The following is a 25,515-nucleotide window of genomic DNA, read 5'->3' on the forward strand; positions in this document are numbered from 1 at the left end:
TTATGCTAACTTGCTAAGCTACGCTACTCGACTTCTGGCTCTCGCGAAAGTGGCAGCAACTTTATCACCTCACTCTTGGCAAGAAAGCAAATGTGTGTATTTCTCGAAATGTGAAACTATTCCTTTAAAATGAGTAACACCACAGCAGTGAGCAGGTTGCTGCTCTTAAAATTAGTTGCCATAAAAGTACAACTGCTGAAGATGAAGAGCTGAGAATGAGTGATTAGAAAACAAGCAATGCTGTTATTCAAAACTCTCTCTCTCTCTCTCTCTCTCTCTCTCTCTCTCTCTCTCTCTCTCTCTCTCTCTCTCTCTCTCTCTCTCTCTCTCTCACACACACACACACACACACACACACACACACACACACACACACACACACACACACACACACACACACACACACACACACATGTTTTTCTGGGTTGTGCATGCCTTATGTTGTGAATGGATCTATGTGTTTATGACACCACTCAGTCCTGAGACTAAAGGGCAGAAGTCAGTCTGACACCAGAAAGTGTCACACACGTGTGTATACATCCATGGGTCATACTGTGACAGCATACACACACACACACACACACACTGCATGGAAACTATGTGTGCATGTTTTTCTGGTGTGGGGGGGCCTGAGGCTGTAAATAGACTCAACTTTATTACACCAGTCACGTACAAGTAAACAACACTTTTGGGGCAATGAAGGCTCAGTAGACTGATGTGTGTGCAGTTTGGGGCCAGTTTTGTGGTTTCAGGAGCAACTCAAAGTCTTTTCAAACCCACATTCAACCAGCAGTGACACACACGGCCATGTCATGTCATGATGCGGCATGCATGACTCATACGTCCTGATGAACTAGGTACTGGTCATTGAAGTGTCCCACATACAAAACAAAGTGAATAAACTGAACTGTGTGTGTGTGCGTGTGTGACTGTGTGTACGTTTGTGTCTTCATCTTGTTTTCTACTCTTGACCAGAATAGTAGCATGCCATCCGCTCCATTATCTCCCATGTGTTATTTCTCTCTCATGAACACTGTTAGAGCAGAAATGTCACAAGATGCTAAAGATAACAGTCAGCCGTTAAACCAGGATGGAGCTAGGATGGTGAAGCAGTGGTGAAGCATACAAAAGCTGTTCTCAACTAGAGAGTCTCAGTATGACCTCAGGGGGACCTGCATTTTAAACAAACCAAAAGCAAGGACAAACTCTAAAGCCAAATGCATTTCTGTTATTGGAGTAAAATTATGGAATAGCCTTGACAATGAATTAAAATCATGTACAACTATTACCCAATTTAAAAGAATGTTTAAAATCAATGTATTGAATAAATATTTAACACTAACATAAAGTAAGAAAATTATTATAACCAAATGGAGGTTCTGTTTGTTTCGTTTTGATACTGTTCACCTTACTTACTCTCTTCAAGTGTAATTTTCCTACAAATTTTGTTTTGTTATTGCAATTTTTCTTCTTGTAAATAGGGTAGGCATTAATAAGCTTTGCTTCTGCCTTGCCCTTTCGCCCATATTGATTATGAAATTTTGACTTGTTTGTGTATGTTAATGTTTTGTGGAATGGACGAATAAATCAATCAATCAATCAAGCAGTGACGGCAGCATGATTAGACAAAAGCAAATTCACACTTCGGTAAAAGCTGCCCCAGACAACAGAGACGAACTTTAACACTAACAGTTTAAGTAGAAGGAGTAGTCCGGCTACTAACGCTGTTACAGCGCAGTTATTGAAACAGAGTATCTGGGACAACGTCTACCTATTCAGGCCACGGGATGTCAGACAATTACCAGCATAAGGGGAGGAAGAGGAGGAGCATAGAGAGGAAAGTCTCAGCTCATTCTTCTGGGGGTTGGAGGAGAGGAGAGGAGAGGAGAGGAGAGGAGAGGAGAGGAGAGGAGAGGAGAGGAGAGGAGAGGAGAGGAGAGGAGAGGAGAGGAGAGGAGAGGAGAGGAGAGGAGAGGAGGAGGAGGAGGAGGAGGAGGAGAGGAGAGGAGGAGGAGAAGGAGAGGAGAGGAGAGGAGGAAAAGAAGAGACAAATGCAGGACGAAGGAACAAGTGAGACAGAAAAGTGAAAAGTGATGAATTTACATCATTACTATCGACTTAAAGAAGTTTAGGACACCAGGGGATGTCACAAAATACAACAGTGATACACAATACTGTGACCTATGGAAAACGCACACAGACAACCTACTGTACATTAGGTCGTATAGTACAATGTGCAGTGCGATAAATAGAATAGAGAAGCAGCTTACCTCTAAATTTGTCCTTGCTTTCTTCAGCACATCACGAGTCCTTGACACTGCAAGAACACAAGGAGAATATGAATGTTTGTACTGCTGTTAAAACACTACTAGGTCTTATTAGGTCTGTTGTTCCACACTTCAAAAAAATCAAAATCAATCAAAATGTATTTGTATAGCACTTTACAGTAGCCAGACGGTACCCAAAGTGCTTTACATCAAGACAATAAAATAATACATAAAAATAATACATAAAGAACAATACATAAAAACCCAGGAAAGTGCCACAGTGCTGCAAGAAGACACAAGAAAGTGCTACTAGTGCTGCAGGGTGTTAAAAGCCCTCTCAACGTGCATACAGTAGAATAAAAACAGGTAAAAAATAAGTACACTTAAGAGCAGGACTTCCCTAGTCAGAGTTAAAAGCTAATCTAAAAAAGTGCGTCTTTAGCTTCGATTTAAAAAGGCTGAGGTCAGTAATGGTGCGAATGTCGGGTGGCAGTCTGTTCCACAGCCTGGGAGCTGCAACAGCAAACAAACGATCGCCCCACTGTTTGTATCTAGAGCTTGGGACCTCTAACAGAAGCTGGCCGGAAGAACGGAGGGCCCTGCCATGATCGCGGATAGTTAAAATCTCTGACAGGTAGGAGGGAGCCAGGCCGTTGATGGCATAAAAAACAAACAATAAAAGTTTAAAATCAATTCTAAAACAAATTCTGCTCTCATTCACACACACACATTCACAGAAACACTTACACTGGTTGACTATGAAGTGCTCCATGCTCTCCTTGGTGCGGCTGGTGCTCCTCAGTCTTTGAATCGTCCCTTTAAGAACCTCTTCTTGCTCTGACACTCGCAGTTTCAGGGACAGGATCTCCTCCTTCATACACTGCTCCTACACACACACAAACACACATATTTACTACTACTACTCTGTGACTTTCTTACAAAACGTGTTTGAATGTCAGAGCTCTTGAGGATCAGACTGGTTATATAATAAATTGATGATAATAATCTCCAAACCTTCTTGAGGTTTTGGATGGAGGGATCGGTGCTGGGCAGAGCTGCCCTCCAGAACATCTTCAGCAGAGACGTGGCCTCCTCCAGGATCTGCCTCAGAGTCCTGGTGTTGGACAGTAGATTCTTCAGACATCCGTAGTCCAGAACCTGCATATAAGACACATTTAGATATTCACAGTCGTTCCTTGGTGATTTGTGGACACTGCTTGGTTAAAAAACACCTCCCTGCCTGGCCTTCTTGCTCTCACCAGATCATTGCTCTGTTTCTGGCTGCCCTCCAGCAGCGGCGGGCCGAGGCAGGCCTGCAGGGTTGTTTCCATGCGCTGGACGAGGCCGCGGCCCTCTAGGACTTGCTGTTGCAGAGCACCGAAATCGTCCACGTGACCGATGGCGTGGCGGCCGTTTCGGTTCGCAAACGATCCGTCAGGAGCGTCCCCCTCCAGCTCAGAGTGAGGGTCCAGAGGGTCTGCTGGAGATAAAAAGGACTTTAAGTTACACGATTGTATTTTCTGTGCTGTGTTAGAAGCAAGCACATTAGACACATTACATGGAGTTATTATTGTTAAAGCAGAAGTGAGTGATCCGGTCGTTTTCGCTAATGCTGCGTTCCAGGCAGGCTTTTGAAATCGTAAATTACAGCTTCAAGTCACAACTTACGACTTTGTAGCGTTCCAGGCAACCCACTCGTGTTTTTCCGACCTGTTTTACCTGTGAAAGTCACTATAACGGCCACTCGTAACTTCCGACCGGTGAACTCGTACCAGATCGAACTGGTACCACTTCACGGTCGGAAAAATACGAGTTTCCTTGAACGCACCATAACAGTCCTCGTCGCTACGTCACCACATTCACGGCGTTCCTTGGCTGCACACACAGCCCTGCATGCCGTTCTCTCTCCTCATTGGATAAAAACTGTAGGATACGATAAATGTTTTCTCCTCGGCTCAGAGCAGAGCAGAGTGACTGACAGACCCGTGTTTCAGTCCAAACACTCTATGTAAGTGATTGCTGTCGGAAGATATAACTATTTAAGACTTATATTAACACAAATATATCACTCACTTCTGCTTTAAGAAGCAATACACTCTTTTATAAAAAAAACTGAAGAGGGATTTAGTTGCAGTCGTGCAGTTGCAGTGTTAAGTCACACCATTGGCAGTGCTATGGCTGTCGTCCAGGTCTGAGTAGGGGGGACCAGGAGATCCACAGTTAAACAGACCAATGTCCCTGACTGGCGGAGACGGAGCTGGGTCTGTGGAGCACACAGATACACAAACCAGGCTTGGACACGATGCAAACGCACACCACAGCACACTGAGCCCCACAAAACAAGTTTGTGTGACAGCGAGTCAGGGTCACATCTGGAAGCTCCGGTCTCACCGTGCAGCAGCTGTCGTCTGTAGAAGTTTTCTCTCTGAGGGCTGGCGGTGAGGGCAGACAGGGACGGGGTCCGGGGGGAGCCCACACCCAGCTTCTGCTCCAGCTGCTTGTGGAGCTCCAGCTGTCTGAGGGCGCTGTTCTCCTGGACGCTGGTTTGCAGCTGAGCCCGCAGGCTCCTCACCTCCCCGAGCAGCTCCCCCAGCTCCACTGGTAGACCTGGGGCCTCACACAGGTAGCCTGAAGACACAACACACAGTCACAGAGTTTGAGACATCCCACTGAGCGAATAACTGAACCAGTCTATGTTTGCTTTGACTTTTTCATCTCAGTGATCATGATGTCATGGTTAGTCTTGATACTACCACCAGATGGCACCAAAGTGAGGAATTTAGTAGGAAATGCAGCAAATGGTGGCATTTTTTTTCCAGTTTAAAAAGGCAGTAAATTACACATTTGGTGCATAGTATCATTTCTTACCTTTGTTGGCCTTTGTGCTGGAACACACTCGATCATAAACCTGTAGTTCACTCTGCAGGGAGTGGATGAGGTCCCTGCTCTCACAAAGCTGCTGCTGCAGTAGAGACACCTCATGCTGGAGCCTGAGGATACACACACACACACACACAAATACTGTGTGGTCAAATGACAGACATGCAAACACAAAAAAAACACATTTCCTATATGCACGCGAACACACCCACCTGTTGGTTCTCTCCTGACTGCCCTGTCGCTCCTGCCTCAACGTGTGGATCTGCTGTCCCTGCTCCTGGCTGTGGGTCTGAAGTCGCCGTAGCTCCTCCTTCCACTGCTCGGCCTCCAGCTCTGCCTGCTTCAGACGAGCCCGCGCTGTAAACACGGCCTCACGCAACTGCGCCACCTCCTCACACGTGTCTGAGGGAAGACGAGAGGCGAGTACAAATGAGTTAAAGGGATAGTTCGACATTTTGGCAAATTGGCCCATTGCCATAATCCCTATAGTCATAGCAGTAGGTTCATTACCTTTAATTATCGGTGCAAGCTATTTTTAAAACGGCGGAGCAGAGCCGCGAGCTGCTCAGAGCTACGCTACGGAGGCTAATGGAATTTCTTGGTTTTCCTCATCAAACTCATCAAATACACAATCCAACAACTCCAAAACGCTCTGGTGGACAAGTTGTGAGCTGCACATTCACCACGCTATGAGATAATAACACAACGTTACCAGACAGAGTTGTTTTAGCGGTTTTGCATGAATTTACCTCGAAAACAACTCAGTTCCTGTCTCGTAACGTTCCATTATTATCTCATAGTGTGCGTGGTGAATGTGCAGGTCACAACTTGTCCACCAGAGTGTTTTGGAGTTGTTGGATTGTGTATTTGATGAGTTTGATGAGTGAAACCAAGAAATCCCATGAGCCTCCGTAGCGTAGCTCTGAGCAGCTCACGGCTCTGCTCCGCCGTTGTAAAAATAGCTTGCACCGACAATTAAAGGTAACGAACCTACTGCTATGACTATAGGGATTTTGACAATGGGCCAATTTGCCAAAAATGTTGAACTATCCCTTTAACATGCAGATTTTCAAAGGAAATTTTTAGTTGGCTTTCAGATATAGCACCTGTGCTGGCCTGCAGGCGAGACTGTAAACCCAGGTTTTCTTCCTTGAGGACTCTGATCTCATTGGACAGTTGGGTGACTGTATCCAGCCCCTGTATGTAGATGTTTGTTGGTGCCCCTGGACCATAAAAAAACAAACAAACAAACACACAAAAAGTTATGTGATGTAATTTCTAAAAAAAGAAAGAGGTGATGTAGTGTTTCTAAAGAGGCCGACAGTACCTCCATCACGCCCCACAGTTGCCAGTCTCTCTTCCAGCTGCTGCCTGAGCCTCTCATTAGTCCTGATGGACTCCTCCAGGCGCTGACGGAGACACCTCACCTCCCGCAGGTGCTCCTCTATCAAATTCACCCCTAGAGACAATCAGATTAAATTAGTAATTGCTATTTCCAATTATCAGCTAATTATCCTCATAGATCATTGGTCTGGGATGTTGCCAGAGAGCAGGTGAATCACCAAACTAATCCAGACAGGCTTTCCTAGGTCGTTCCTAGATGTTTTTATTCTCTTTCTGCACTTTCATCTCCTCCTTTTGCTGTTCATTTTACTGCTGATTTTAATCGTGTCTGATTTTTCTCTTAGTCTTTTGTTTATTTTGTTTTTGGTTTCTGTAGCACTTTGAGATTACTTATGAAAAGTGCTTTACAAATAAAATGTATTGTTATTATTATTATCCCCACCTGCATGGCTGCTCCCTGGCTGGTGTCCAGATGATCCAGGATAGCTTCCAACTGGGTGACCCATGTTCTCCATGTCCCACAAAGTCCCACCCGTCATTAGACCTGAGTCAGACTTCAGCGGGTGGCCCTCCGGGATGCCACCCAGCTGGTACTGTTGTTGAAAGGCATGATGGGATAGCAGGCTGTAGCTGGAGAGGTTGTGCTGGTTGTGGGCACCGGGTGAGAGAGTGAACAGAGGCTTGTCACGCGCGGGAGAAAATCCTGAAACCATAAACACACACACACACACAGGAGAGTGAATGTGAGGATACAAAATAAGACGAAGAACGAGAAGGTGGTTACACACAGCAGAGATTATGACAGTCTTTCATTTACAAATCATTCTACAAATGACACACTCTCCCACGCCCCTCACCCCTGTTCTGCTCATTCATCTGTTTGTAGAGCGTGTCCAGCTCTGGGCGAACAGCGATCACAGACAGGGCCCTGGGCCGGGGGTCAGAAGTGACTTCCGTACCCCAGACGTCAGGGCCAGAGGGGACAGAGAGGAAGGAGGAAACGGGTTCACGGAAAAGGGCTGGAGGAGAATGAGAGGAAGTGACAGGTACAAAACATGGAGGAAGAGGAGGAAAAGAAATCTTGGATTTTTGGGTTCTTTGCAAGTCATAACCATCAGTGAGTCCCATACCTCTGGAGTACTGACTGGTCAAACCCACAGGGGCTGAGCAAAGCATGTTGGGACAGCTGCTGGAGGACTTGAGGAGCCCATGAGGAGTAGGGAAATATGGACGGACTAGAAGAGGGGAATGGAAGGTGAAAGGATAGAAGAGGTATTTCACAGAGAGAAAGAGAAAAGCGTTTAAACTCCAACAATACCGTCTGGTTCTGATCCACGTCCTGGCTGCTGCAGCCGGAGCTCCTCCTGATACTCTCTGGTGTCTAAATCAGAGCACAGCTCCAAGTCTTCATTGGTTCTGTACTCGTCAGACACCAAAGAGGTCCTGTCTGATTGGTCGGTGGTCTCAGAGAGGGCGTGGCAGCTGGACGGGGTCTCGGGACGCTGCTGCAGCTTGGTGTGGAGCGACTCGATGATTTTATCTTTCTGCTGCAGCTCCTTACTCAACCTGCATGTGAACACAAGGACGACAGTCAGCTTCTACACTTCTGACAAGATGACTTACATGATGCATTTACATTTGTGGGTATGAATAAAACAAGAAGTCACAACCAGATCTATTGACATAATCAGTGAAAATTCAGGACAGAACTTTTTTTTTATGTAGCTTAACAATCTGTAAATCTTATTCAGCATCAGCAACTAGTTCAACAATCAAATAACTGTTTCATTCATTTTTAAAGCAAAAAGTATAAATATTTGCTTGTTGCATCTTCTTGAATATGAGCATTTGATACCTTTTTTCATGGTACTGACTAGCTTTTATTTTTCACTGTTGGTCAGTAAAAACATTTGACATTTGAAAACTTCATCTTGAGCTGTGGGAAACTACACAGTTGTTTTATCGCCAAAATGACAGGAATTGTCCATTTAATCCATTTTGCAATGCAAAAACCATTGCGCATTGCGAGTGTTTTATTATGAAGTGTGAATTTCTTACTGTAACGCCCTGTTTCTCTCCAACAGCATCCTAAACGAGGCTGCCTCTTTAGCTTTGCTCTGACCCACAGAAGAAGACCACAGGGAGTCCCTGTACTGTATATAGAGCTGTTCTTAGAAAGCACAGATTTCCACAGAGGAGCCATCTGACCATGAGACACAAACTGTCCTTGATGCACCAGAGACAGAGCTGAGTCAGCTTCAAAGACGCAGAGAAAACTGCTGACTACAGTCTTTGTTGTTCTTTTCCCACTACCCAGACTTCTAGACGATGTTGTAAACGACATGTATTAGAAAATTAATCTATCCAAAATCTAAAACTGAAAAACTCAACAAAATGCAGCCGTTATAAATACAGGAGCAGATGTCAAAATGAGAACAATCCATAAATAACTCCTTGTCTAAGATCCAAGAGCAGGAGCAGTCCTCCTCCCAGCAGGGTGACGTACCACCACTAAAGAGACGGTCACACTGAGCCTCTTAAGCCCGGCTGGTGGGACACCTGTAAGTCTCTTCAACTAAAGCAACTTAACAGTAAAGGATCCATGCTTTGGCCGCTGTGTGGATTAACACCAACCGTCTGTCCCCTCTCGAACATGAGGAGCCATGTGGACGGCTCCTCGCATGCTGCAGCACATCACATGACAGAGTAAACTGCTTTACAAAGTGAGCTAATGCACTGATCACAGTGCGGCAGGTGATACTGCAGTTTGTTGCCTGCACTGATGCACATGTGACGAGGCTGAATCCAATCTAAACACTTGCAGACAAGATGCAATGTAAACTGTGCAGCTGCATCATGACATAGACAGACTCTGATTTCTCATCTATACACTTCTGAACGTTAACCTGCAGAAATCTGCAGCTAACCACATAGACTCCCCACCTCCCAAATGCAGGATATACACCACAGTATATGCATGCAACACTCTGTATCTGCTGCTTTATCTTAAATGAAATCTCTCTGACCGGCTCCACATGACAGCTTACCTCACCTCCACTTCGACTTGTGCCGTGGTAAAAATATTCTTTCTCTCACATTACATTCAGCATGGGGACATGGTAAAGGTAACTCACCGTAGGGCAAGCAACTCATGGCCTGTCTTGTCATCGCTGCTCTCTGCACGGTCGCCTGTGTAAACCAAATTGAGACAACAGAGGATGAATGTTCAGAATAAGACAATTTAGGCCACAAGAAGGTGAAAACTGCAGAACAGGACGTGATTTTCTGTAAATTTGGAGCAAAAGGGGAAGATGTGCCGTACGTCCAGTGATCTTAGTGATCACTCTTTGTGACAGGGCGATGCTCTGCGCCAGCTGTTCTCTGAAGCTCTGACCCATGTAGTAATCAATATCATTAGCTCGCAGCAGCTCCTCAAAGGCCTGGAAAGTGGTGAGAATGGGTGTTGTTTCAAAGTTGTTGAAGCTTCTTAAAAACTGACCATCACTGCCGTTTCTCATTCAAGCCGATCATATTTACTGATTTAAACACGGAAACACAGTTACAAGCGAGGAAAACAAACAACGGCGACATAAAAGTACGAGGAGGAAATTGCAGATTCGTTACTTAGCAACAGCAACATTCTTTTGTAGCAACTAACGTCTAAACGTTATTACTTAGCAACAGTAACATTCTGAACTAACGTCTAAAAGCTACACTGGCGGAAGACAACATAACACATTCTTATTTCAAAATAAAAGCATTTGTTATTGTAACCTATTATCCTAATGTCATAGAAAATATTTACAACATCCTCCCGCCCGATGAACAGTTGTTCATCACTATCATGTTCATCACATCACATTGCAATTAATTAATTAATCTCTAAAGGATAGATTAGCTGAACAGGTCTTCTTAATAAACTGCCTGTGGATGTATGAACTATACAGGAGCGTACAAGTCCATCTCTCCCTGGAAACAGTTCGGTTATCCTGCCTATTTTCCAGGTCTGTCGGGGTGCGTTGTCCTCACCGACCAGGATGACATCTCCCACTTTCAGCTCAGTGGGTGTAGGTGTCTCACATTTGTGAGCTGATTTCAAGTCCATCAGGTAATCCTTTCGCCAGCTGTTCCAAAAGCTGGTCAGGAGTCTCTGTCTGTATCTCCATCTCTTGCCCATGTCCTCTCTACTCACTGTTGTTATCTGAGAAGGGGGAAGCAGAGTCTTTGGTGGTAGAGAGGTTAGTCTTTTACCAACCAGGAAATGAGCAGGTGTGAGTGGCTGGGGTTCAGAGGCATCTTCATGAACGTATGAGAGGGGCCTGGAGTTCAACACAGCTTCCACCTCCGTAAGTATGGTTGTTAACTCCTCAAAACTTAAAGATGCTTTCCCCAGGATCTTCCTTAAGCATGTTTTTACAGACCTCACAAGTCTCTCCCAGAAGCCACCCCACCAAGCTGCTCTCTCGGCGATGAACTTCCATGTGACTCCTCTATCAGAGAAAAACTCGGTGAGCTCTGATCCTTTCAGTGACTTCCAAAGCTCTCTCAAGTCTTGGTCTGCTCTTTTAAATGTTTTGGCATTGTCTGAATAAATGATCTTACATAGCCCTCGTCTAGCAATAAATCTCTTTAAAGCCAAGAGAAAATTTTCAGTTGTCTGGTCTGACACTAACTCTAAATGCACTGCCCTAGTGACTGCACAAGTGAAAAGTGCAATATATGCTTTCTTAGGCTGTCCACCAGATTTTACATACAGTGGACCTGCAAAATCTACACCAGTTACTTCAAAGGGCGGAGACTCTGTAACTCTGTCTCTGGGTAATGGAGCTGTCACTTGCTGAGCTGGTTTCACCTTTAACCTCCTACAGATGTAACAACGTGATACCAACCGCTTAACTAGCTGTCTCCCTTTTAGAACCCAGTATCTCTCCCTCATCTGAACTAGAGTATCCCTGACTCCAGAATGCATAACTCTTTCATGGCAGTGCTGAACTAGTAGCTCAGAGTATCTGTGGTTTGCAGGTAGCACATATGGGTGTTGCTCTCTAAAGCTGAAATCAGAGTGCTGTAACCTGCCTCCTACGCTAATGAGCCCATTTTCATCTAAGAATGGCTTCAAGTCTTTGATTTTTGAATCTCTGCTGATGTTCTGACCTGACGTCAGCTGACTGATTTCTTGGCTAAAACTCTGCTCTTGAGTCATCTTTACCCAGTACACTTCTGCTGCAGTAAGCTCCTGAGAAGTTAGCTCTCCCTGTGTCTTTTGACTGGATCTAGCATTAGCTATGAACCTATGTACCCATGCAGTTATCCTAAGTACTTTCTTTAGTCTGCTGTACTTGTCTAGGTCTAACAGTGGTTCAGCTGGTTCAGTGCTGGTGAGCTGTACTGCAGTCTGATACTTGGACCTGAGCTCAGAGCTCACCTCATCTGCAACAAAGTCCTCATCTATGCTTTCTGCTTCATCAGTTGACAGTAGTGAGGGAGGGCCGCTCCACCACAGCTGGCTCTGGATGAGGTTGTCGACGCTCTGTCCTCTGGTGGGTAAATCAGCAGGGTTGGTTTTCCCGCTGCAGTGGGACCATTGCTCTGGGCTTGTCAGACTCTGTATCTCAGTCACTCGGTTTGACACAAAAGGTTTCCATTTTTGTGCTGTGCTGCGTATCCAATGGAAGACGATCATTGAATCTGTCCACATGTGCAGGTGATTCTTCTCCATGTTTAGTGGCTTGAGTAGGTTATTTGCTAACCTTGCTCCTATCAGTGCACCCATAAGCTCCAGGCGTGGTAAAGTCATTTTCTTTAAGGGTGCTACTTTTGACTTGGATGCCACAAAACATGTTACAATGTCTCCGTCTTTGTTTGGTCCTTGCAGGTAGGCAACAGCACTGTACGCCTTCTCACTGGCATCACAAAAGATGTGCAGTTTCAGTGTCTGTGACTTTGGCTGGATTTCAATGTGGTACCATCTTGGAATAGCTACAAGATGTAGCCTTGGTAGCTCTGCACACCACTGATCCCATTTTTCAGCCAAGTCTGTGGGTAACTGTTCATCCCAGCTGATTCCTCTCTCCCACAGTTCTTGAAACAGGCATTTTACCCGTATTGTAAATGGAGTGAGGAATCCTATAGGGTCAAAGATACGTGCTGATGTCTGTAACACACTTCTCTTTGTGTTTTCTTTGCCCTTAACAATGTCCAGTAGTCCCTTCAAGTCAAACACAAACTCATCTTTCTCTGATCTCCACACTAACCCCAGCACTTTCAGCACATTTCCACCAGCGGCTGTCTCTGTTGTGTGCTCCACTCCATGTTGTGTCCACTTGGCTCTCAGATCTGGTGAATTTGTCACCCATTTGCACAGGTTCATGCCAGCATGGGACAGGATCTCTTTTGCTGTGGTGGAAACTGAAAAGGCTTCCTCGACATCACTTGAGCTGGAGATGAAATCATCAACGTAGAGAGACTCCCTCAGTGCCTCCACCACCCTGGGCTGCTGACTTTCGTACTGTTCTATGTGTTTTCTTACAGTGGCAGCTAGCAGAAATGGACTGGGTGACACTCCAAACACTACTCTACTCATTCTCATAATGCGCAGCTCATCTTCACAGTTCTTGTTTGGAGGTCCATGGAGCCACAGGAATCTAACAGCATCTTTATCTTTCTCTGCTAGAGCTATCTGCAAGAATGCCTTAGTGATGTCTGCAGTAAAGGCTATCTGGTGTAATCTGAATTTGATTAGCACATCTAGCAGATTTGGATTAAGGTTTGGCCCAGTCAGTAAACAGTCATTTAGGGAGGGGCAACCTTCCTCATGTGATGATGCATCAAACACTACTCTCAGTTTTGTTGTTGCTTTGTCTTCTCGGAGAACAGCATGATGTGGCATGTAGTATTTCACAGTCTCTGGATGTTCTTCTGCTGCGGTGTTCTCAGTTATATCCTCACAGATGCCTTGCTGTTGATAATCTGTGATGACATCATTGTATCTGGAGTACAGTGTTGCATCCGTCTTTAATCTCCTCTTGAGGCTTTCAAACCGTCTTTTTGCAACTCTGAAGTTGTCTGGGAGTGCTGGTTTGTCATGTCGCCATGGTAACTCAACTTCATAGTGACCATTTTTGTAAGTTACAGTCTGTTCAAAGTTCTTTAGAGCGTCGGTTTCTGCTGGGCTCTGGGTCTTTTCGTTCACTATGCCCAGTGACTCCACCTCCCAGAAGGCATGTAGCTGTTCTGAGATCTTTGTGTCCTCTTCTAGGCTGATGTGCATGCAGGTGGTGTCGGTCACACTGGATGATGAAATAGGCCCCTGCAGAGCCCACCCAAAGCAGCTTTCTATGGCAACAAGTGATTCTGTGATTCTCTGGACTTTGCCGGATACCACTTGCCAGTAATAGTCAGCTCCTATTAGCAGTGACAGTTCTGCATCATCAGAACCATCCAGTGGAAAATCAGCCAGCTGCAGACCCTGTCTCTTTAGCTCCTCTTTGATGGGTTCGCTGGGGACCTTTATCACTGCCGTACACACTTGAGGGGTTTCCACTGCCTCAATCTCTATTTTCTGTTGTGTGTTCCACACGTTTTGCAGTGATACCTTGACAATGTTGCGCTGTACTGTCACAGGAGCAGCAGATCCAAAGGTGTGCAGATGCAGTGTCTCTTTTCCTAGCACTGGTAATCCCAGAGCTTTCACCACACCTTCATGAATGAAGCTTCTTTGGCTGCCTCCATCCAACAGACAGCGTACGATTTTTCTTCCTGCTGGGCCCTCTGTCCACGCTTTCACCGTCTGCAGCAGCACTGTATTCTGTGTGTTAGCCTTTGGTTTTGCGGTGCTGGACACAGAGGATACAACCGCTTCCGTACTACCACTGTTCACACTTGTCTGGGGGTTGTTCTGGTCACACACTGACTGGTGATGTCTGCGTCCACATAAAGAGCAAACACTTTTAACTTTGCAGAATTTTGCTATGTGTTTTGGACCCAGGCACACGTAGCATCTTCCCAGCTTCCTTAATTTTTCTTTGCGAGCTAGCACAGAGCTGTCAGGGCAATGTTCTGGTTTGTGACTGGGACTATCACAATAGATGCAGGTCTGTGGTGCTATGCTCGCTGTGTGCAGTGCAGTAGCTGAGGGCATACTCCAACTTTTAGGTCTTCTGTCATAAGAGGGTGCTGGTTTACAGACAGGTCTATTATTTGGCGGAATGTCCCTTTGTGTGTTACCTGGTCTGGTCAGTTGAAGTGCTCTTTCTCTGCTTTGAACCTCATTCTGAAGGAAATGAATGAGCTCAGGCACTTTCCATTCAGCATTTGGGTCTGATCTGCGTGTGTAGGCCAATGCAATGTCCTCTGGTATCAGCTGTAATAGTACTGGGCAGAGCAGGCAGCCATATGTGTCACTGTGAACTCCCATGGACTCCAGGCTCCGGATCTGAATTTCACATTCATCATACAGTTGTCTGAGTGCTGCAACATCTGATGATCTTTTCACAGGAGCCAGGTTCAACAGTTTGGACATATGTGCACTAATTACAATGTCTTTTCTTCCAAAACGGCTCTGTAGTAATTCCACTGCTGCATCATAATTCCTATCAGTCATGCTTAGTCCTGTTACAGCTCTTGCTGCTGTTCCAGTCAGATAGGATCTCAGGTAGGTGAACTTCTCCCTCTTACACAGCGCGTCATTCTCATGAATAGCCGTTTCATACTGGGACCAGAATTCTTGCCACTGGCTTACATCTCCGTCGTATTTTTCTATCACCAGCTTCGGCAGTTTAACAGTCTGTCTGCTTTCTGATCTTACTGTGCCAGAGCTTGCGTCACTCATCCGCTCACTCACGGGGTCCCGCGTCGTCCTTATGAGCCTATCGACCCGGGCTTTCAGTGTGATGATGCGGTCCTGGTAGTCCTGAGTGGTCGCGATCTCTGCCTCCAGTTCCTCCGTCGGCGTTTCATCCTCGATGCCGTTGTCCAAGTCCGTTAACGTTCCCTCTTTGATCACCAACACCGACAGCATTTCACGGAGTTTATCACAGTCGGGTCCATCCTCCTTCCTCACCTCCTCTTCCATACGAGTCAAAAGTTTCGTTGTGGAGGTGCGGATCGTCTTTCGTTTCCGTTTCATCCGCTCGTATTGCTCGGCCATCTCCGCTGTTAATGACAGGTTCAACGGTAGCTCCAACTTGACAACGTTCACAGTCTTTCTTCTTGAAATCCCGGGTTTCGGCACCAAAATGTGTTGTTTCAAAGTTGTTGAAGCTTCTTAAAAACTGACCATCACTGCCGTTTCTCATTCAAGCCGATCATATTTACTGATTTAAACACGGAAACACAGTTACAAGCGAGGAAAACAAACAACGGCGACATAAAAGTACGAGGAGGAAATTGCAGATTCGTTACTTAGCAACAGCAACATTCTTTTGTAGCAACTAACGTCTAAACGTTATTACTTAGCAACAGTAACATTCTGAACTAACGTCTAAAAGCTACACTGGCGGAAGACAACATAACACATTCTTATTTCAAAATAAAAGCATTTGTTATTGTAACCTATTATCCTAATGTCATAGAAAATATTTACAACATGGGAGGTTAGTGTGAGTAAGGAGATCGATCATGAAACGTCCCAATGTGGCTCAGATGGAGAATGGATGAAGGAATACCTTAGTGGTGTCACCCAGGTGCTGGGTGAGGATATGGCAGACTCCCTGTCCCTCTCTCATCCTCTGCCTCAGGTGGGACAGTTCCCGAGCTTGTGCCTGGATCAAAGAGTTGTACTTCCTGTGCAGGGGAGGAAAAACATTGAAGAAGAAGGAGTTAACAGGAATGTTATGATGTTTTTAGGGCACCACAGGCTGCAAGTCTTATGACTAACCATTCCCCATGTGAATCTCATCCAATAAAGGTGCCTTAGGGTGTACATGCACAGATAACCCTGACTAAACCAACTCCCCTTTCTTTCTTTAACCACTGCTTCTTTAGTCTCCACTCACCCAGGCCAGGTGGCACATTTCCCCTCCCCTCCTTGGCCTTTTCCCTCCAGTTTGGAGCTCTTCAGTTCTGCCTCCAGTGACTCCACTCGTGCCATCAACTCTTGCAGCTCCCTGTTGGGTTTGGACCCAGAGCGAATCCCCTGGGTGTCAGACATCCAGCCCTCGTCCTCCTCCGCACCGCTGGGGGCTGGCGATGTCTCAAACGCCCAGTTGACCTTGAAGGCAAGGATCAAAATCAGTCCATGGATTTGTCAGTAATATCACATCCAATGGTGCAGAGCGGTGGTTAACGTGGCACTACCTTGCGCGGGGTGCGTTCCAGACTGGAGGCGTAGTCGCTGGTGGCCGACAGGGAGCGGACACGCAGCTGCAGCCCACGGATCACCTTGTGGCAGCGGGTGAGCTGCGAGCGCAGATCCTGGACCAGGTGCTGGAGAGAGGACTCGTCGCCCATTTCGTAAGCTCCTCTGTTGTTGTTGTTGCTGCAGTTCCCCGAGTACCAGCCGCTGGCCACACCCTCATAGTCCTGCTGATGGGACAGCGACGTGCACATCTCCAGGTCGTCAAACTCTGCAGGGCGAAGAGATGCACAAGACACATTGTTGCAGGATTAACGAGTGCATTTCACAGGCGGAGAATCATTTTGGGTTCATTGTTAAAGAGGGATTCTTTTTTTTAATCGTTTAGTTACCTGGGCTGCTGGTGTCTTCTCTCTCTGCTTCGTTCTCACTGCGACCACAAGTCTCATAACCCAGATCCTGCAGATCCACCTGCACCTGTTTATTGGCTTGCTGGACCGATGTCTCTGCTGCAGGGACACGAAAATAGAAACGAGTGAATTCTTGTACACTAAGAAATGTTTGGTTCAGGTTTCAGCATTCTCGTTGACAGCAACTCACTGAGCAGATCTCTGTAGTCCTTCAGTTGTTCAGCCTGAGCGTGGACCGTGGCCTCAGACACCATCAGCCTCTCCTGCAGCTCTCTGTTCTCCTGGCGGCTCAGAGCCAGATCAGAGCGGAGGCGGGCCGCCTGCTCGTGGAAACCCTCCTCTATGTCCTGCCAGAGCGCTCCTGCCTCACTACCGTCACCGACAGGCTCCCCCTCCTGCAGCAACAAAGTGTTAAAGCATCTGACGTGAAACACAAAGGAAGGATGCTGCAGGTACAGCACATCACTTTCATCAGTTCAACAAATGGGAGCTTATGTTGTCGCTGACATGCTAATCATCACTTCCAGGATACAGTTAGTATCCTGATACTGTTTAAATATTTTAGCATGCGAAGGTTCAGCAGCGAGAGCTCCATTACCTCTGTAAACAACCACGAGACTAAAAGAACATCACGCCCGTTCACAGAGGCCGTAAATAGAGAGCAGAGCGGGGAGAAGTCAGGGAGGAAAGGAGGACAAGGCCTGGAGGCAAAGCTGCTCTCACACAGATCACTGAGATCTGCTTTGCACTGAGCATAGGCACTGTTTTATTCCCTGAGGTGGAACATAACAAAGTGCTTTTACATCATTAGTCTACCAGATGCACCTCTCTCCACTTCACTTTCCCATATAGTGCAGTTTAAAAACATGATGTGTTGACTGTAGTCATTATTTACTGCAACCTGGAGAATTGACAATATGTTAAAAAAAATCATTACACTTCAGTACCTCAATTATCTAATATTAACCATCCTTCAAAATGAAGTTTTACTTCTGATACTGTATTGCCAATAAGTTTACAAATGCAATTGTCTGAAAATGTAATTGGATATTTGATTAGATACTAACCTCAATTATTCTACCCTTTTAGAAATGTATATTGTATGATTATTATTAAATGTGAACTTTTAGCTTTCAACATTTTCTATTATATGTATTGTGTTGTCTGTTTTTGTATCGTGTCTTTTGTATGGAGCTGAGTCCGTAATAACATAACATAACATAACATAACATAACATAACATAACATAACATAACATAACATAACATAACATAACATAACATAACATAACACAACACAACACCACACAACACCACACAACACAACACAACATATTGTTAGTTGTGTTGACTCAAACCTGTTATATAACTCATAGAGGAATCATCTGTGATGTTCATTAGCTGCTGCTGAGTCATCAACATTGTTATCTATCTATTTAAATGTCTGATGTGTAGTTACCGTTTCAGTCTGGTGTGTGTGATGATGGGATGTCCGGTTGCCCAGGTCCAGGGAGCGTGGCCTCATGCAGTGCCTCTTCCCTCTGTCCTCAACCAGACTGACACGCAGAGGACCTCGCTTCCCCACCATCACTGGTGATGTTTCCTCCTCTTCATCCTCCTCCTCCTCCTCCTCTTCAATATCCTCCTCTCCATCCTCTTCCTCAATATCCTCCTCCTCAATATACTCCTCCTCCTCCTCCTCCTCTTCGTCCTCCTCCTCCTCCTCCTCCTCCTGGTTCAGGCCCCTGTGATTGTTCTCTGTGCTCATCCTCAGTCCCAGGACTCCAGCTCGTCCTTGGCTTTCTTTCAGAGCCCGGTTCTCCACCTGCAGTATCTGCAGTGCACTCCTAGTGGGAGACAGACATAAAGAGGAAACAGGACATCAGCATGGAGGAGCTGGCAGAGACAACAACAAAAACAACAACACAACATATCCTCTCAAAAAAACAAACTTTCTTAAAGATCTCTCAGAGGAACACACACCTCATCTGGGCCACAGAGCTGTAGCCATCCTTCTCCAGTTGTAGTCTTATTTCCCCCAGCTGGCCTTCAAGTGTTTTCTTTGCCTCCTCAAGCTGCTTTACATCAGCTGTCTGGGTCAGCACCCCCCTCACTAGTCCTCCGGTCACACCCTCAGGCTCATGAGACTTCACAGGGGTCTAAAAAAGTCAGAAAAAGGTCAAATTCTATTTAAATTCAAGGGTTGTACATTGACCACCGTTAAAATCAGTAGGAAATCGATAGATAAATAGAGAAACTGTTCAACTTACATGTGCATAACGATTAAATGTGAAAAGACGTATTTTACCTGAATGAAGGCCGAGCTCCTGTCTGTCACTTTATCATCATCCTCGATGCTGTCTGTGAACTCATCACTGCTGCCATCTTCATCGTCTCCTTCCTCCTCCTCGTCCTCTGTGCTGAGCTCTGGAATCACAACAACCATATAAGGACAATATTCTCTCACTGTTTGTTCTCTTGTTTAAATCTTAATCCAAAGTTTCTCTTCTCTTTCCTTTACTTTTTTGCGTCTCTCCCTCTCTCTGGTTCACCCTCTACCCCATTCTTTCCACACTTCTGTCTGTACACTGAATCACCACTTAGAAAACTGTGGCACAGAGGGGAAATGTTATGTCATACACTGCCGGACAGCCAAGAACACACTCAAGGAGGTACAACCCAGTACGGGAGAGAGAGAGAGAGTGTGTGTATGGGTGTGTTCATGTAAAATGTTCATGTTTAAACATTTCAACTGAAACAAATGTGATGGATTTGGGCTCGCGCACACACAAAATGCTGGTGAAAATCATGTGTCAATCATAGTATGTAAATCATAGTATGTAAACACGATGTACTTTTTTGTGTATGTGTTATAAAAAACACTGCACACACTCGCACAGAGAGCGAGCGAGGAACACATAAATGGAAGTTGGTTCGCTGCCAGGGAGCAAAAGGCTCAGAGGAAAATGACTGGCAGGAATTCCAAAGGAAAATCATTTTACATAATAGACACCAATAACAACAGACACACACACACACACACACACACATAACAAACTACGCATGTGTGGTGAGTCAGGTGTATGGGTGTGTATCTCTACAGTTGCTCGTTGTATCATTGGGAATTATTATGGGATTATTTCATCACAAAGGAACGTTTAAAGAGACTTAGCAGCTAAAAATGTCTCCACCCACAAACAAGGATGAAAGTTAAATTCATGAAATCTCTCTGTGCTGCTTATGAGAGGACTGGAAATGTGGGCTGGGGCAAAAGTGCTGGGTTATTATTGATTGAACAATGTGCTCTGTAAGCTGAACCGAGTGAACGTGGGGCCCTGTTTACACACTGTGACACTACATACAGCCACAGAAAGAGGCCTGTCTGTTCATGGTCGTGTATCTGTCATCTACACTAACATGGATTTCATGTTTTTTTGTCTATAATCAGGGAATAATTAGTTAATTTTAAATAAAGGGCTCACATGAGCTTCCCTTATTTGGTGGATATTGTTTTTTTTTTTTTTTACTGTTGTCATTTAACTGGGCATTAGAGCAGAGCAGCCATGCAAACATGAAAACCATGCCACAATCTCATGCATGAGGGATCAGGGAGATGAACGAAAAACACTTATTTGGATCGGAAACATACGTTACATGTAGATGTTTATCGACAGAAAACTTCTTACAACATTTTAATGTGTGACAATATTTCAAAACATTTATAATGTATGTGTTCGTATATATTTGGACAAACTAGAGGGAAAACTGAGGACGACATGTAAACAGAGTTTCTACTCTGAGGGATGGTTCAGATTTGTAAAACACACTGTGGGTGGAGGGGTGTATCAAGGAGCACGTGGGGGGGATTTCAGGTTTGGGATATTCTTAAAACAAACTCCCAATTCAACACAATAAAGAGAAATCATAACAGAGCTGCTTTTGACAAAAAGCTGCACATGTTTATTTTTTTGTTGCATTTAAAATACAAAAAAAGAGAAACGTGTTGACAAGGATTCCATCTCTGAGGCCAGATGAGTGATCAGGGCACACATCCCAAGAACATGTACTCTGCCTAATGTAAATACTTAATGAGCAACTATTATTTCTGGCATTTACATCTCATGTGGTTTATAGAGAGCACAGTGCAGACTATAACTAGCTGCTATGTTGGTACAGAGCTGAACTGAAGTTCAACAAGCAGAAAAGACTAAAAACAATACATATCATATTAACTTTACCATAATGTTACTTAGAAGTAATCAGGGCAACTAGCGCCTTATATCTAACGTGGCTGACCTTATATGTTTCATGCATATCAGTCTGACTAAAATCCAACTAGAGCAGAGCAGGTTTACAGTATAAAAGTGAGTATGGAAGAAATCCGGGGTTAAGCTGAACTGAGGGGAACGACTCGGCCATCTTTTTTTTTTTTTTTTTCTAGATTTGTATCTTGGGCCTTGTTAAGTGTGCACATCCTGTTCACGAACAGATGATAGAAAAAACAAATGATGGATGGTGAGACGTTTCACTGTAAGGCATGAGCTTGAGTTTCTCCACAAGACGTAACTTCACTGTGACAGTAAAGGCTGGAAGAGTGACACCGGTGAGAGACAGTACACAGACGTGGCAATACAGAACAGTCGCACTGCAAAGCAATACGCAGGCAGGTTATCATGAAACAATAGAAAAACATATTCACACCACACGAAAATCAATTAATAAATAAGACTTGAGTTGCACGTTGCCACTTCATATAGTTAAGGTTATTCTCCTGTGAGTAGTGCTTGTGCTGTCAGGACGAAGCTTCCTGCAGACTGAGGGTCGGCGTTTTGGTTTTCATTCATACCATGATGAGCTGATTGTGCTTTATCGTGTTCACACTGGAACCAAATCTCTTTCATAAAACTGACCATCAGTGGCTGCAGGAAGCTTCATCTCACATAGAGAGTGTGAGCATCACAGAGCATTAGTGACGGTGCCCCCTGCAGCCCTGGAGGCTGGACCCTGCCCATCCCCACCTCCAAAGTCAGGCTGCCGTTTCGCAGCCCTGTCCAGCACCAAGGCCATGCTACGGGTCCTGGCCAGGACGTCCTCCAGCTGTCCACGGAGCGCCTGAACTGAGTCTAGCTCGGTGTGGAGGGCCTGGATCTTCTCTGAGCTGCTGCGAGGCGGAGAGAAGGAGAAAGAAGTGGTGTCTTTAGGGTAAGAGCAAAAAAACAAATGGCAACTTACTGTTTGTACAGGGATCTGGGCTGGGTGCAGCTTCCCTACCTGTCACTCTTGGTGTGAATTTGCATGAGATTTTGGTACAATCTCTTCTCTGCCTTCAGGGCATCATTCAGCTTGTTGTACTCTGACACAAGCTGCTCCAGCACACACTAGACCAGATTGTCAGGGAGGGATGAGGGGGAAGGAAGGAATACATTATGTACACAATTCTCAAGTCACTCAAACCTCTAAATATTGTCTGATATATTGCAAATGATGAAAAAAAATCATACTTGGTGATCCGTGCTGTCTTTTGGGGCAGCTCCATCCACCTGCTGCTGAGCCAAAGATGAACGCAGAGCAGAGAGCTCCTTCTGCAGGGAGAGGACACACAGGAAGTTAACATTTGTAGGATAAAAAAAAAAATACTACAATGATTTCTTGATGGGTCATCCACACAGATACCTGAGCCTCCCTTTCCTTCTTCAGTACCAGCTGCAGCTCCTCCTGGAGAGCCCTCATCTCCGCCTCACTCTCTTTAGACGACAGCTGCATCGTCTCCTCCTGGCCCTGCATCAGCTCCTGGTGAGGAAAGCACACTGTGAGGATGAGGGTCCACAGGACGCAGAGCAACAGAGCTCATTCGTGGACAGGTACCTTGATAAAGGCTTCCTTTTCTTTGAGCAGACTCTGCAGATGCTCCGCCTCTCCTCCCGCCTCCCTCTCCTTGTGCCGCCTCAGCTCGCACAGCTCCTGCTCTCTCAACGCCAGCTGTTTGCGAAGCTCCTGCAGCTGGCCGCTCCGCTCGCTCACCACCAAGGACAGCCTGTAGGAGTAGTCCTGAGAGAGAAGGAGGGAGAGAATGAGTTGATAGCTTTTCGGCTTTTTTTTGTTGTTGCATATCCGACTGATAGATTGATGGATGTGGTGTGGGCCAACCTGCAGATACTGGTCTTTGGAGCTGAGAGTGTTGAGCAGATCCTGGACCTGTGTTTGGTGTTCATTAGACTGGCGGCTGCGGTCTGACAGCAGCTCCTGGAACAGCTTCTCTTTCAGCGCGAGTCGCGCCTTCAGCTCCTCCACCACCTCGGTGGGGCCGGCCTGAACTCTGGCAACAAGGGCGGCTGTCAGATCCTGCAAACACACACACACACACACAACATACAGTGAGAAAAGGCTGCATCAGCACACCTGTTGTGTATATGAAAGTGAACAAACAGGTTGACCAGGGCTGATTTTCCAAAGCTTTGAATGTTACACAGCAAACAGAAGCCATGATAATAAAAGCATAAAACAGTGTGTGTGTGTTTGTGTGTGTTTGTGTGTGTATGTTACCTGTGTCTCCTGGCTGCGGCTCTGCAGTGCTGCCTGTAGCTGGTTGATGATGGTGTCTTTCTCCCTCAGGGTGTTTCTCTCCTTCTCCTCACTCTGCTGCTTCAGCCACTGCAGGTTCCTGTAGGCCTCCGCTGCCTGCTCCAGCTCCAGCTCTTTGCCTCGCACCAAGCCGTCCAGACTCTGAAGGTCAAGACCACACACACACACACACACACACACACAAAAACACTAAATATAACCCCTCGTGTACGTGTTGCATATCTAGAATGTGCATCTCCATTGATTTCCACAGCACGGGGCTTTCTTCAGTACAAAGCACAAGATCTGACGCGGCGTACCGTGATGGTCTCGTCGTTGTTGGACAGGATGCAGCGCAGTCTCTCCAGGTCCCGTTCCTTCTCCCTGAGGGCCAGCTGCAGCCTCCTCACCTGGCCCTCGCAATCCTCCAGACAGCGGAACTTGTCATCGATGGAGCGCTGCAGACAGTCAGGGGAAGAGGAGGAGGAGGAGGAGGAGGAGGAGGAGGAGGAGGAGGAGGAGGAGGAGGGGGGAATAAATCACACTGTTGCTATTCTGGGCGCCGGCGGCTGTGACATTTATCATGGTCTCTATTGTGTTTGGCTCTGAGTTTGACAGTAAAAAGAAAAAAGGGGCTGATAAGCAGTTTTCAAAGGTCTTTTTTCCTCACAAACTAGGTCAGGATATGAAATGGGGTTTTTGGGAACTTCTCCATCGACTGAAGATTAAGTGATTGGTATACTTTATCATAAAATATCATCCCCAACCTGCTTATTACTCCCACCTCCCACCAAGATCTTGTAGTACATTGGTTTTGAACTTTGTGCTGAAGTATTAGTTTTGAGGGTTTTTGCCTACTCGTCTCTTTTCTGATGATAAGAACCAAGCATGACTGTGCCGTGCTTCACGCACTGCAGGGTACACTGACCCACATTTTTGCATCCACTCAATATTTACACCAAACTGTCAGTCACGTCTGAGCCTGGGGTGTATGTGAATGTGTGTGTGTGTGTTAGTGTTTTACCTCCAGAGCTCTGTCTCTATCTTTAATGCGCTCTCTGAGTTTCTCCAGCAGAGCATCTCTTGGTTTGGAGCTTCCTGCTGATTCCAACATTTCCGAGTACTCCTGCAGATGTGAAGATTTTTTAGACATCAAAGCATGTGTGTATCCCGATAGTGTACTGTATGTATGTATGTGTGCGCAGTGTTGTGTGAGTTACCTGTAACTGTTGCTCCTTGTCCTGCAGAGAGCGCTTGAGCTGTGCAATGCTCCTCTCTTTTTCCTGCAGCATGCTGTGCTTCTCTGCGTCACCCTCCTTCAGAGCTGCATCTTTAGCCTGGAGCTCGGAGCGAGCTTTCTGAAGGGCACAGCGCAGGTCCTGCGACAGAAAGAAGAAGAGGTTATATACGTCTTCTGCTTTCTGCGTTCAGTTTTCTCACACAGAATCACAAACGCACTGACCTGGTTGTGTTTTTCGGTGACCTCCCTGTGCTGCAGCGCCTCTTGCAGATCGGAGTTCAGTCTGTCCTTGAACCTCCCCAGGTCGTCCCCTTGCCTCTGGCTCTGTCTCAGACTCCTCTGGCTTGCCTCCAGCTCCAGGCCAAGGGAGAACAGGGAGCTCTGCACCCCCACAAGCTCGCCCTGCAGCTGAGCGAGCGTCAAGGACTCACTGACCCCCTCTGGAGCCTGGACAAGAAATGACCACAGACAAGAGGTCACCGATCAGGAGACATGGTTTCTCAGCATGTTAGAGGAATTAT

At 45.9% G+C, this 25,515-nt stretch overlaps 1 protein-coding gene across 6 annotated transcripts in view; it reads right to left on the minus strand.

Moving 5' to 3' along the window:
- LOC311000505 (myomegalin) overlaps positions 1-25,515 on the minus strand; it is a 46,518-nt gene that overhangs the window by 3,376 nt on the left and 17,627 nt on the right. Inside the window, exons 10-45 of one of the 6 annotated variants that reach the window (XM_083991240.1) lie at positions 25,217-25,441; positions 24,975-25,133; positions 24,779-24,880; positions 24,075-24,212; positions 23,737-23,916; positions 23,341-23,535; positions 23,059-23,241; positions 22,867-22,983; positions 22,695-22,775; positions 22,465-22,571; positions 22,212-22,351; positions 19,502-19,620; positions 19,177-19,352; positions 18,653-19,040; positions 17,386-17,590; positions 17,178-17,294; positions 16,788-17,056; positions 16,487-16,701; positions 16,157-16,274; positions 9,814-9,931; positions 9,626-9,680; positions 7,810-8,057; positions 7,622-7,726; positions 7,349-7,510; positions 6,934-7,194; positions 6,475-6,606; positions 6,254-6,370; positions 5,360-5,549; positions 5,136-5,257; positions 4,659-4,895; positions 4,429-4,530; positions 3,527-3,744; positions 3,282-3,425; positions 3,015-3,153; positions 2,271-2,317; positions 1,803-1,857 (exon numbers count right to left, since the gene is read on the minus strand). In XM_083991240.1, the coding sequence (XP_083847366.1) occupies positions 1,803-1,857; positions 2,271-2,317; positions 3,015-3,153; positions 3,282-3,425; positions 3,527-3,744; positions 4,429-4,530; positions 4,659-4,895; positions 5,136-5,257; positions 5,360-5,549; positions 6,254-6,370; positions 6,475-6,606; positions 6,934-7,194; positions 7,349-7,510; positions 7,622-7,726; positions 7,810-8,057; positions 9,626-9,680; positions 9,814-9,931; positions 16,157-16,274; positions 16,487-16,701; positions 16,788-17,056; positions 17,178-17,294; positions 17,386-17,590; positions 18,653-19,040; positions 19,177-19,352; positions 19,502-19,620; positions 22,212-22,351; positions 22,465-22,571; positions 22,695-22,775; positions 22,867-22,983; positions 23,059-23,241; positions 23,341-23,535; positions 23,737-23,916; positions 24,075-24,212; positions 24,779-24,880; positions 24,975-25,133; positions 25,217-25,441 (5,686 nt within the window). Of the gene's footprint in view, positions 1-1,802; positions 1,858-2,270; positions 2,318-3,014; positions 3,154-3,281; positions 3,426-3,526; positions 3,748-4,428; positions 4,531-4,658; positions 4,896-5,135; positions 5,258-5,359; positions 5,550-6,253; positions 6,371-6,474; positions 6,607-6,933; positions 7,195-7,348; positions 7,511-7,621; positions 7,727-7,809; positions 8,058-9,625; positions 9,681-9,813; positions 9,932-16,156; positions 16,275-16,486; positions 16,702-16,787; positions 17,057-17,177; positions 17,295-17,385; positions 17,591-18,652; positions 19,041-19,176; positions 19,353-19,501; positions 19,621-22,211; positions 22,355-22,464; positions 22,572-22,694; positions 22,776-22,866; positions 22,984-23,058; positions 23,242-23,340; positions 23,536-23,736; positions 23,917-24,074; positions 24,213-24,778; positions 24,881-24,974; positions 25,134-25,216; positions 25,442-25,515 lie in introns of all 6 variants that reach the window. The other 5 variants (XM_083991237.1, XM_083991236.1, XM_083991235.1 and 2 more) reach the window with 5 other exon arrangements.

This window comes from Trachurus trachurus, assembly GCF_905171665.1.
Source record: "Trachurus trachurus genome assembly, chromosome: 17".
Classification (NCBI taxonomy): domain Eukaryota; kingdom Metazoa; phylum Chordata; class Actinopteri; order Carangiformes; family Carangidae; genus Trachurus; species Trachurus trachurus.